This window comes from Rhinolophus hipposideros, assembly GCF_964194185.1.
Source record: "Rhinolophus hipposideros genome assembly, chromosome: 2".
NCBI classification, from domain to species: domain Eukaryota; kingdom Metazoa; phylum Chordata; class Mammalia; order Chiroptera; family Rhinolophidae; genus Rhinolophus; species Rhinolophus hipposideros.
The window spans coordinates 28,702,283-28,714,713 of record NC_138048.1 but is presented as its reverse complement, the minus strand read 5'-3'; the positions used below and the strand labels follow the sequence as shown (position 1 = coordinate 28,714,713).

The 12,431-nt window shown below is 42.1% G+C and overlaps 1 protein-coding gene across 1 annotated transcript in view; it reads right to left on the bottom strand.

The window, feature by feature from the left end:
• LOC308487417 (olfactory receptor 5AC1-like) overlaps nucleotides 1–12,172 on the bottom strand; it is a gene marked incomplete at both ends in the record, with an annotated part of 66,037 nt that extends 53,865 nt beyond the window's left edge. The window contains one exon of the mRNA XM_081025606.1: nucleotides 12,101–12,172. Coding sequence (XP_080881732.1) covers nucleotides 12,101–12,172 — 72 coding nt within the window. The remainder of the gene's footprint in view (nucleotides 1–12,100) is intronic.
• Between the last annotated feature and the right edge of the window lie 259 nt (nucleotides 12,173–12,431).

Here is a 12,431-nt window from a genome sequence, read left to right as displayed (position 1 = left end):
TCTTCCATAAAGGAACTCCTGTATAATACCTATGCTTCTACCTTCATCCCATATCACACTCTCTCCTGACCTTTCAGGTTGGAGATATTAGCAGAGGGCAGAAGAAAAGATAAAGAGGCTGATTTCTATCCTGAAACAGTTACTAGTCTTTCCCCCTCTTTGGTGATCCCTATTTAGCATGTTCTATGCAATTCCAGGGATTCAGTGCAGCCTTCCATAGTCATGGGGTGTAGTAGCCATAGGAACCAGGGATGTGAATGAGGCCTGGGGTGAGTGCTATGGAGTGTATTGTGAAGTCAGGGTTGTGGAGCAATGTGAAGGGCAGCAGCTTCTTTCAGGTGGCCCCACACCTACAGGGCCATGAGGTCTTCTTCTCTTTGTTCTGGTCCTGGCTGTAGCTTTGTACCTTCCGTCTCTTGCAGCTCCCTGGGCCAGCATCATGATACCATGTGCTTTCGTCAACTGTTATGTCCAGACCCCTTCTGTCAGATGAGCAATAACACATTGCTGAGGTCAATTGTCTGTTGTACCCGGAGGTCCTGGAAGATGCTACTCACTGTGTGTACCCTGTGGCTTCCACAGATTCTGAGACTGAATTATCATTCTCTCTGTTTTCTGCCTTCTCAGCCTTTTCCTATCTCTACCCTCAATTCTCTCTCCTAAGCCAATGAACTCCTTATCTGACTTTCTTTCACCCTCAACACCGGGTCACTCTTTGCCACTAGAGCCTTTTCCTCTCTGGGCATCTGCATTCCCAGTGGACCGTTCCCTGCCCCAACCCCCAGCTACCCCACCACATGGCACACCAAGAGCGGATCCTCTTCTCCAACCAGAAGCCCCTTTGACTTTAAACACCATCTTTCTTAACCCCTCCCTTTCGCAAGATAACAACCCCTTAGGAGATTTCTCCCAGACAAGGAATCCCACTGGTTCATTTGCTTGCCATCAGGTACCACCAATACTGTCTACCTCTCCACCACCTAACTACAATTTCACTGTGATTCACTCTAAATCAATTTCTATCCTATTGAAGTTTGAGCAAGAGACCGCATCTCCAGATAGCACTGGGCATTGTCCACTTATGTCTCAACAGTCACAGGCACTGACCGTTCCAGCCTGTCACTGGCAAACCTTCCTTGCTGTAGACTAGCTCATGCCAAATGCTTATTCCCTTCCACCTTGGCACAATGTGATTTCAAGAAAGAGTTTCTTACCCTCTATTCTTTACAGGCCAATTTTGGGGGAGACCCTGCAGCCAACCTTGTAGGGTATGGTCACCTTTTGTTTCTCAGCTTTGACATCCTGGAATTCCTGGAGATACAGGTTCAAATAGGAGTAATTTCCTGAAGTGGAATGGAAAGGGAAAGAAAAATGATTCTTTTCAAAAACAACTTAGGCCCAACTACCACCTAAATTCTTCAGGACAAATGTGAAAGTCAACTGCTGATTAGCATGACTCAGTGGCCGCCCTCCCTCTTTGGAGCAGCAAAGGCAAACCACTAGAACTGCATGCCAATCAGCAGCTCTCACGTCCTAGGACCTGGAAGGATTATTTGGTAAAAAACCATACCCAGCTTTTTGGAAAACGAAAAGATGGTTTTCCCATCTTTTCCAGTAGACCTTGCCTTTGCTGTCCATGTCTTGGGTGACTATTCCTCAATCCTACTTTCAATAAAATCTCAAATGCCTCCACAGGCCAAGTGTACCTAATACTTTTCCACCCCCTACCCTCCGTCTTTGCCTAAGGCCCAGCCTAAACCCTTCCTTCACCCCTGCCCCAATCCTAGCTCCTACCTCTCACTCAGATCCGACCCCAGGTCCACCTTCCCAATCCTACTATCTGGTCCTATACCCCAGATTAGGATCTGGGGAGTGTGTTTCCCTTGCACCCCCAATGAATCAGACTATCCCACTTCACCTGAAATTCAACATGGGATGGAGTGTGGTTTGCAAGCAATTGGAAGGTTGTGGGCTTTATGCTGCATGGTCCAAACAAGTTTTGTTGTTCAGCTCCCAACTCTGCTTATTGCTGGCCCTCCCAGGCCCAGGATTCTATCTCCATCCTTCTTAAAGAGTTTCCTCTGAGCAATGAGATTTGCAAATCTAGAGCACCTGTGAAAGGCACTCATCCAACAATAATGGGGCCTGCCCTGTAGAACCCATGAGCCTAGGTCACTGATGAGGCCTGTGAGTGATTCGTCAAAATATATCAGCCGCAGAACAATTATAGACTCTCATTGATCTCTGTATATAAATGACAGAGTAGCAAAAACGCTAAATGTTGGAGTGAGCCAACCCAGAATCTTCTAGGACAGGGGCTCAGAAATGCGTCAGCTAGAGGAAGATGAGAGGAAGGATAAGGGAAAAGCTTAGAGGATGGCCCAAAAGATTATCTGCTGAGTGACTCAGAGAACTCTTCACATAAAGATCTGGTGTATGACTCTGAGGAAGCCCTGGACAGTCACGGGGTGAGTCTGTCAGGAGCAAATACAATGGTGTCAGGGCAGAGTCTACCTCAGGGACAACTGGAAAATGTCCTGAAAGGACATTTGAGCAACAAGTTTGAGGAAATCAATGCGGATCAGCTGCCTGGGCCTGTGCATGGTGCCTGGCATGCTCTCAAGCAGACATCGACTCTTTCTGTGAAATCCCACACTGAAATAACACAGAGAAGATTGACATCAGCACTGGGTGGGGACTACGCCAGAATACCTCCCAGGAAGTTTTCTTCTTAGGGTCCAATGCACAGCAGATGCTGAAAGCCCATATGAAAAAGTTGGGGGGCTTTCCCTCCCAGGTCCTTGAATCCCTAGAAATGTTTACGTAGAAAGAGACCACAACCTATTCGTTGTTGCATTCCAAACTTCATCAAACAACCTGATGTCTGAGGTGGACTCCAAATCAGAGCGCTACATGCCCCTTAGAAGAAGCTGTATGTCTCCATGAAGACAAAGTGGGAATGAAATATTTACCCTCCATCCCGGATCGTCTTCTCCCTGCCACCTCGCATGTGGGCAATGAAGGACCGGGAGCCCTGAGTCAATCACCTTCTGATTCCACCATGCGCTTGCAGAGGTTGTTCAGAGAATGAGGGATGCCAGACAGACTCTGCTGCCTGTCACACACATTGTCATAGAGAAAGAATGTCAGAGACCAATTCCAGTACTCAAAACACCCCCACCAAAGACCCCAAGAAAAGCTATGGCCAGGGGTGAGCTTAAGGATAAAAGTGTAATTTCCACTGATACAGTAGAATTGCAGCAGGGCAAAGAGATGGAGAACAAATCAGAACCTGTTTCCATGCCCATGTCCAGAGAGAGAATCAGGGCTGAGAGCTCGATGTTCTTCAGTCAAAAGCTAGTGACATCCTGACAATGAGCAAGCCGGGAATCTCCCAGACATAACTGAATGAAGCCCAAGGCCATCCCAGTGGCATGTCCATTGCCTCAGACAGCTTGACTTACAAAGCCTCCCTACCTCATGCTCAGGGTGTCTCCAGTGTCGACGTGGGAGCTTCCCAGGGGTTGCCTGTGCATGTGGAGAACCGAGGAGTCAGTATGGAACAAAGGTAGGAGCCTAGGGGCCCAAGCTGGTCTAAGGTGGTGTCAGAAGAGATTATTCTACCAGCTAGAGAGAGACGGAGCCCTCAGGGCACCACATCAGAAGGGCTTGCTGGAGGCGACCCAGGGCTGGGAACATCCCAACCCAGCGGGAAGAATGTTCCTAGTCAGGACATGGCATTAGAGGACATAATTGGAAGCAAGTCTTCCCAGACCACGGCACAGAAGGGGCAGTCTGAGTGAAAGATCACTCAGGAAACAAAAGAGGTGCTTATTTCCTTGTCTTCGTCCTGAGACAGAAGGCAAGAAGCAAGAAAATTCCCAGAAAAAGGGCAGCCCCGTACCACCTGCACAGAGCAGAGGCCCAGAACAAGGTAGAGCTGCCTTGACTGGGACGAACAAGGTCAGAAAGTGAGGAAGGGCTTTGGGACGTTCCTACAGGGGAAGCTGGGGCATCAGCATGCAGCAGATATCCCCTGCCTTTGAGAGCCTCTTGCTCCCCAGTGAAGTTTAGGAAAGCTCAGCAGAAGGCAGAAGTGCGGGCCCAGGCAGGGTCCCCCCTGGGGCCACTTATGAACTCCAGGGCTCCCTGCCGTAAGGTGACAAATACAAAATCATGGCAACAAGAAACTTTGTTTGCTGGCCAGAGTTCTCCAAGTATTACAGAAATCAGAGACAAGGACAGACAACCCCAGAATATTGCATCGTTTAATCAGCAACTGTGTCAGAAGCACCCCCAACCAGGCCCCCCACCAGGGAGACTGTGGCCCATCCAAGCCCCAGCCAGAGTTCTCCAAGTATTACACCAATCAGAGACAAGGACAGACGACCCCAGAAAGTTGCAGCATTTATGGAGCAGCTCTATGTCAGTAGCACCCTAATCCAGGCCTCACAGGGCGACTGTGCCCCACCCAATCCCCACCTGCAGGCGTCAAGCTGGCTGGGGGCCACTGGCTGCTCTCACCAGTGCTGAAGGCACGGCTTTCAAGATGTGTCTCTACCATTTAGACAGAAAACCGGTCTCCAGAATTTCCAGAGAAACATGTCCCACCCCCAAGTAATTCCTCCTTTGGGGAGAATGTTGATTCTCCCTAATAGATGTTTCTCTAACAATACTGATTTTTGCATGTACTGTGGTGGATGCATGGGTTTTGGGTAACTGAGGGCCTGTGCTTAGGGAAAGGAAGGAGTGAGTTCAGCTCTTACTGATTGTTTCCTTTGGCTTCTAAAACCTGACCAGTCCCCTGCAGCTCTAGTGAGAAATAGATAGCATGTACCCCCGAAAGCCCATTTTTTCCCTGATGAAATGTGAGGAGATGGGTTGTGTCTCCTGCCTCTTAGCTTAGTTAATGTGTGGCCCACACCTTTCCCCTCAAGGGTGCTTTATATCCTTTGGGGTTGTGGGGACGACAGGGCGTCTATATCCGAAGAGGGTCAAGGACAGGTCTATTCTCAGAAAGTATCAGTGAAGAAGAAACAGTGGCTTAATCACTGTGTAGAAGTCAGTGATCAGAGGATCGCAAGTAGGGTGAACGCTCAGTGTGTGTGTTTGGGGGTGGTCGCTGCTCCAGTGGATCCTGGGCTGGTTGGGGGCAGGTCTGGGAACAGCGTAGATGCTGCTTCAAAGTCTGTCCCGTGGGTCGTGTTAATGTGTTGGGGAAGCGTCCTACACACTTGACACTGAAGTTTCCCTCCTAGAAAGTTACCTGAGCGAAGTGGTTTCCATACCTGGGTATTTTTTCAGGCTGTCAAATTGATAATTTTTTTTTCAAAACAAAAGCATCACTCAGTTTCAGTGGCAGGAATGTTGACCAGGCAGCCACCTACCTTCCAGCGTAAAATAAAGCTCAAAGGAAGGAAAAGATGCCTTAGAGTAAGTTGGAAAGTAAGAAGAAAGGAAGAGGGGAATGAACGACCTTGCAAGTGGAACATGAGTTCATGCGCCATCATCCCGCACTGTGACCCTGCCTGGCTCCCAGCTTCCTCAGCCTGCTCCACCTGCTTGAGGCGGATCAGATACCGCACAGCATTCTGATGCCTTAGACCAAAAAGCCATGGGGCTCTTGTTTGAGTAGTAAAACAATGTTTGCAAGGATGTCGTCAGGCATGGCTTCCCTGTCTTTGGGGAAGGTGATTTTGGTGCCTTCCTTCCTCCAGCCATGCTTGATGGAAATATACAAGATCTTGCCCTTAGTACTATTCAGCTATCAGGATGGAGGTGTCACTGTTTGATACTCATAAATCTCCTCCAGAACACCTGTAGCTCATGAACCAGAGGTGAGTTCTAGGGTTACAGATATTTGGGGGCTCACCATGGACCTCCATGGAACGCTTTCATTAGCCATGACTGCACACATACCCACACTTACAACAGGATTCTGAGGAAAGGCAGCTCAACTTGTACAGACTGGGACTCAAAAATGGAGTGAGAGAGCACTTGAGGTCATTTTTCCAGCAAGATGTGTGACTCCTGTAAGGACAAAAACAAAATAAAGCCAATGTCCACCACAGCCCTCTCTCACGACCACACTGGCATCTTTGTGTCCCAAGTCATGTCCCTGCATTATCTGAAGCTTGGGCTTACAGAAAACAGTGCAGATTTTGTGGAGGCCCTGGGAAGGACCAACGTGGGTTGGGGCCCACGGCTGGACTTGAAGGGGTGAAAAGGCAGTGGAGGGCTCTCGCATCCATGTGGATGGAACAGACAATAACTCAGCCCCCCACTTCCTACATCACCTCATCTTAGGCTCCTTTACTTTCATTCCAGTCAGTTACTTCCATACTATAGAGCTTATTACCAGGAACTGCTCTATCTGAAATAATACAGAATAAATTCCAAGCTTTGGTCTCAGCCCCTATCCTTCCAGCTTATACGCCCCTTGTTAATTTTTAAACTCCATTTCATTCATTTTCCCACTTACTCCCTGTCATTCCCTGTCAACCAAGCACTTGTTTTCCTCCCTGTCTCAGGTAGACTTGATGGTCTCTTGGGTAACCAACTTTTAAAAAGCTCCACTACAAGTGGGCCCCTTCCAATCCCATTGAATTGCTCTCAGAAAACTTTTCTGAGATGACTAATCATCAACTCCCTTATCTTAGGAGCTGTAGCGATACACTGCATTGCCCAGACCTGACATAGAGGCTGTGTGGCCTCTGATTTTTAATGGACCAAAGGCCTTGAACATGGAACATCCCAGTGGCAACCATGAGGGACTCAAGAGCCTCTGCTCTTGAAAACTGAAACAAGAATCTGTTGACTCATGTCCATGAAAAAGTCTGGGAGTGAAGCTGGCTTCAGGCAGGAGGATTCATACTGGGGCTCCAATTTTCATGCAACTGCATTGCTGACACCTTTGAAATCATTTGTGGCTTAGGTAGATAGAGTTCCAAAGAAACTGTTTAGGCTTAGCTTATAATTCTCTAAAAAATTATTTTTCTGACTCCATAAAAAGTCATATTTCTTTTGAGTAACTTAACAGAAGGCTTAATAAAATGCTCACAGGAAGTATATATACTCACCAACATACATATAGCTCTCTTCTGATCTAGAAGGCCTGCAAAGATAGTAATGTATTCCTTACTATCTGTGTAATATCTATTGTAGTTCCAGTTCAACTTATCCCCCCGAAATTTATGGATCTGTCAAGGCCCTGTTTTAGCTCGCTATGTTAGCATTTTGGATTAGTCATTTGTGTCACCATAGTTCTCAATTCCTAGGCATCTACTCCCTCTGAGGGATAATTATTACAGTATTTTCACTGTAACGAAGTAGTGTCTTCTTTATATAGATCATGTCTCTATCTTATCTAACCAAGGAGTCCGGCTACCCTGAGGTGATTAGCTATGCCAAACATGTACAGGAAGTTTTATCAAATGAAAGAAAATTATTTGAACTTCTTTTGAAATTGGAATAAAAACATAAATCCTTGACCAATTCTGTAGTAGCACATTAGTCACCTTTAGGTCTCTGTACTTCTTGAATAGCTTTCACCATACCTGGCAGCACAGAGAAGGCTATCAACAGAACTGTTTTATTCAGTCCTCGGTAGCCATGGTTAATCTCCATTAACTATCATTTTCCTTAAAGATCAGATATAAATTTTATATATTAGTCAATGGGGATTAATATCCCTGTTTCTCACATTTCTTAAAGAAGAAATTTATTCTTGTCCTCTAAGGATTCTGTATTGCTTACTATTCACTAGAGAGGAGAATTTGCATAATTCTAAAGATTCTCATTTGTATCAAATTGGAAATGAGTGGAGGCACTCTTGACTAATTAATAGCTGGTTAGAAATTAGCAGGCAATGGCAAAGCCCTCCATTCTCACAAGATATGAAGTCTGATAAAACATTCAGATAGAGGGGCATTTCTACAAGATATCCTTACTTTCACATTTTTCAATTTGTAATTTAATATAACTCTGGTATCTTCTACCACAGCATCACATTATCTTCCAAGTTTTATCTTTGGCCCTGCAATGTTGATCTCTCTTTTGCCAATATCACCATGTATTATGTTCCAGATTCTGGTAATCCCAGAAAACTCTGTTCGTCACCCGAAAGCCATTCACTTAGAACAATCATACATCTTTGAATTTACCTGCTGAAATTTTGCAAGTAGATCTTAATCTTCTTTTATTCTACTATTCTTTGCATTAGATGCATTTTCATCATGTGATTCTATGGTTTATTTATACACAGTCTAATGTACCTGCATTTTGAACATTTATGCTATTTCTGCAGGGATCTTTCATTTACCATTTGGTGAAAGGACTGGGCACCTTTTCAGGACAAGCTTGTTAGATTTTAATCTAACCACAGTATATCATAATTTGGAATAATAAATGTATACTGAATTTCATAGCAATCAGGCCATATAATTCCCTCCACTCAGACTCAATAGATTCTCTACCATTAAAATATTTCTCCCTGGATCACCTGGTCTGAGTAACCAGACTAACAAAAACTCATCAGGTTATTTGTTGGGACAAGCTGTCCCAATTATTTAACAGCACCTTCTTGTTTCTGTGGTTACCTGGTCCCGTCCTCTCATCCTGGGGACAGTGAGTATGTTGACTTTTGATTGACCAGGTAAATATAATATCAGCCAAGCGTCCCACAAAATATCTCATGACTCATCTTCGGTTTTACATATTTGCCTCATCTCTCCTACATTAATCTATTTTGTGTGTGTGTTCTCCTTATAGAATTTCCATTTTGTTGATGCCATTAATAATAAACAAGCAATGTTTCTAGCCATTTTTCTGGTTTGCCGTTATTAGCCTATTTTACTGAATCCTAGAGGTTTGAAGATATATCATCTAAATTCCATTGATAAGATTGTCTCCCATAATTTGCCTCAAAAAACTTCCACTTACTCAAACCAAGGTTTGCATGCAGCTATCCCAGCACCAAGCTCTAAAAGATTCTCCCTACCCATCCTTCTGCATGAGGGCCATTTAATAAGACCATTGTAGATTTCAAATGCAGAATGACAATCAAATTCTACAAAATTCAATAGGCTTAACTAGTGTTTATTTATCTACGTTTATTACTCAATTTCATTTAGCTTTAAGTAAGAATACCAAACATGTAAAGCAGCAGCATAAATGTGGCCTTAGATATCCAGAGACAGCTTTCAAGGTCTTAATTATCAAACTCAAGTGAAATAAGTACAGATCACTTGCAACAGAGAAGTTGCAGAGTCTAGGATCTCTCAGCATAAGTAACATGCTTGTCACCTAACACCTATAGGGATCTTTGCCTCACATCCATTGTTTTAGTGCAGTACTTTCCATATAACACAAGCTACACAATAAAAATCTTGATATACTTGACATAAAATACACTTAGTAACATTTTGGATCATCAGTTTATACCAACTCTAGCAGGAATCTAATTTATCCCAAGTTGATGTATAGCCTGAGTTGACATTGCAAGACTGTCTCTAAATGTCAATTACTCCAAAGGCCTTCAAGCTGGAGGAAAAGACTGTAGTTCAACTTGTAACCCTTTATTTCCAAGGTAATATAATATAATAGTTGGGATTTTACTGAAAATAATCCTGATAAAATCATGTGTTACTTGTGGAATTATAACGATAGTAAAAGTGTAAAAACTGTAATTGCTGTTTTTTCAGATACTTAAAATACGTTGTACCATGTACGTTAAGAAACAAATGTACTTACATTTACAGAAATATAAGTATTACTTATTACAGAAATAATAAGGATTACTTTAAAAAGACCAATAGTAAATTATATAAAAAGGGTTTATTCAAAAAGAAAATTAAAATGTTAAGGAAACAGATACAGTTTACAGTGTTTGCAAAATGAGTCTCAAAGACCATGAAATTGCTGGAAAATCACATGCAAGTAGAAATAGTTTTTAAAGAGAATAAACTTAATTATGGGCTATTTCAAATTTTGTTGCTGGAGTCCAACTGGAATTAATCTTGACACCATATTAACCACTTGACATTTTTCCAATAATTATATAATAAATTTAAGTGATGAAAGATATTTATCATATGCCTAAATTTTTAGATAGTACATTTAGTGTACTTGTTCTTTTGAATTGACAAGATCTACAGAATTTTTAAAATATTAGAACAACAGGCATATCTTCGTTCCTCAACACCTTAAACTTAATTCTCATTTTGTGTAATTATTTTTTTAAGTGAATATGCTGGGAAATAAAACATTGTTCAAGGAATATAATTGTTTTGCTAAAAAAGGAGTTGAATAATCTATGTCTATATAATAATTCTAAAATAAATTGAAATACATATATTTTTAAATGATCATGTCCCTGAATTAGAAGTAAATTAGTGGTAGAGAATTCATGAACCCAGGTTTCCACCCATATCTTTATATACTAAATCAAGTTCTTGTCTCGGATCTAGACTCCTTGCCTACTATCCAGTCAGCTGCTGCTGAAACTCATGGATTACAACAAGGCTGGTCTCTGAAATTACTTTTCATTACACTCAAATATTTCTAAATTTAGAAATTTATGGCTGCATAATTTATAAATTATGGAATATTACACTACATTCCATATCCTTGATAAAAACTGTATGTGGAATTATAAATATGAGCTGTAATTTTGATGCTCTAATTCTTAAATTCATGCAAGCTTCCTTTTTCCTAAGATCCACTGATATTTTTTAGAACTTTTCACTTTTTCCTAATGTCAGTAACCAGTACATTTCTTCTCATGAATATATTCTTCCAGGAAGCAAAATTTTATCTTTATCCATCTACTGGAGTTACTGTGCATGGCAGAAAACAAAGCCTTATTAACACTGCAGGTCCAGAGTGGTGGGCTGAACTCATTCATGAACTAAATGACTAACACTGTATGCCAGCCTCAATCACAGCTATTTCTCAGGAAAATTGTCAGTTATTATCTGGAATTTTGGAAGTCCCTAGAAAATAGCTAATTTATAAAAGCTAAATAGATAAAATGGAGTACAATGTTTTTAAATAAGGTAAAGTTATGAGTAGTGTTCCCAAACTTTTACTGGACTTATATCCACATAAACATCATAGGAGGCAGTGTTCCTTTACACACAGTTCATGGACCATCCTGACCCCTCTGGTGAAACGGCAGAGTCATGGCTAATCTATAGGACTTTTTTCAGCAGAAGGCAAAGAAACAGTTTGAAAATTATCTGACAACTCTCTGTTTCTGTATTATTTTTCTTATGGCACCTGTAACTTCTTTGTTCCTTAGGCTGTAAATAAAAGGATTTAGTAAAGGAATTATTATTGTGTAAAATAAAGAATACATTTTATCACGATCTTCCGTGTGGCCAGACCCAGGACGCACATACATGAAGAAGAGAGTGCCATAGAACAAGGAGACAGAGAGCAGGTGGGCACTGCACGTGGAGAAGGCTTTGCTCCTGCCCTTTTCAGACTTCTTTTTCAAGATGGCAAAGAGGACATGGGTGTAAGAGACCATGATGGTCATAAAAGTGAAGACTTGTATAAAGGTTGAAAATATTAGAACCAGAAGTGTATTAACTGTAGGATCAGTGCAAGAAATTTTGAACAGTTGTAAAATTTCACAGTAGAAATAGTGTATAACATTGGATCTGCAGAAAGTTAATCTGAATAACAACCCGACATGAATTGCTGAATGTAGAAAACCAAGAAAATATGAAACACCTATAAATTGAGTACAGAGTCTGTTGGACATCACCACTGGATAAAGCAAGGGGTTGCATATGGCTACATAGCGATCATAGGCCATCACTACCAGGAGGAAACATTCTGTGGTGGCACTGGAACCAAAAAAATAAAATTGGGCCATACAGTCAAAGAGAGATATCAGATGATTCTTCGATAAAAAATTTATAAGCATTTTAGGAGTCACAGAGGAGGAAGAACAAGCATCTGCAAAGGCTAAACTCCCAAGGAATAAGTACATGGGCTTGTGAAGGCGGGGGTCCCTCCAGATGAGCAAAATCAGTCCCAGGTTGCCCAGCATGGTCATGAGGTAGATGACCAAAAACAGCAGGAACAGGGGGACCTGCAGCCCTGGACGATCTGTAAGTCCTGTGAGAACAAACTCAGTCACCAGAGTCTTATTTTCTTCTGCCATATTTGACCTAGCCAGTCACTAAAATGAAAGAATAAGTGGGGAAAGAATCACAAAAAAATCATAAAAACAGTGAATTTTTTGTGTGAGAAGAGGTGCTTCTCATTTAATTAGTTGTTTAAAATTTTTACCTTCATTTGTCTACTTTTATATACATTCAAAATTTTCCATAATAAAAAGTTTTCAAAATAATAATTCAACTAACATGACAAATAAATTTAATACAGTCTTTTTCAGTCTAACAGGGTTTTTATTAATAGAA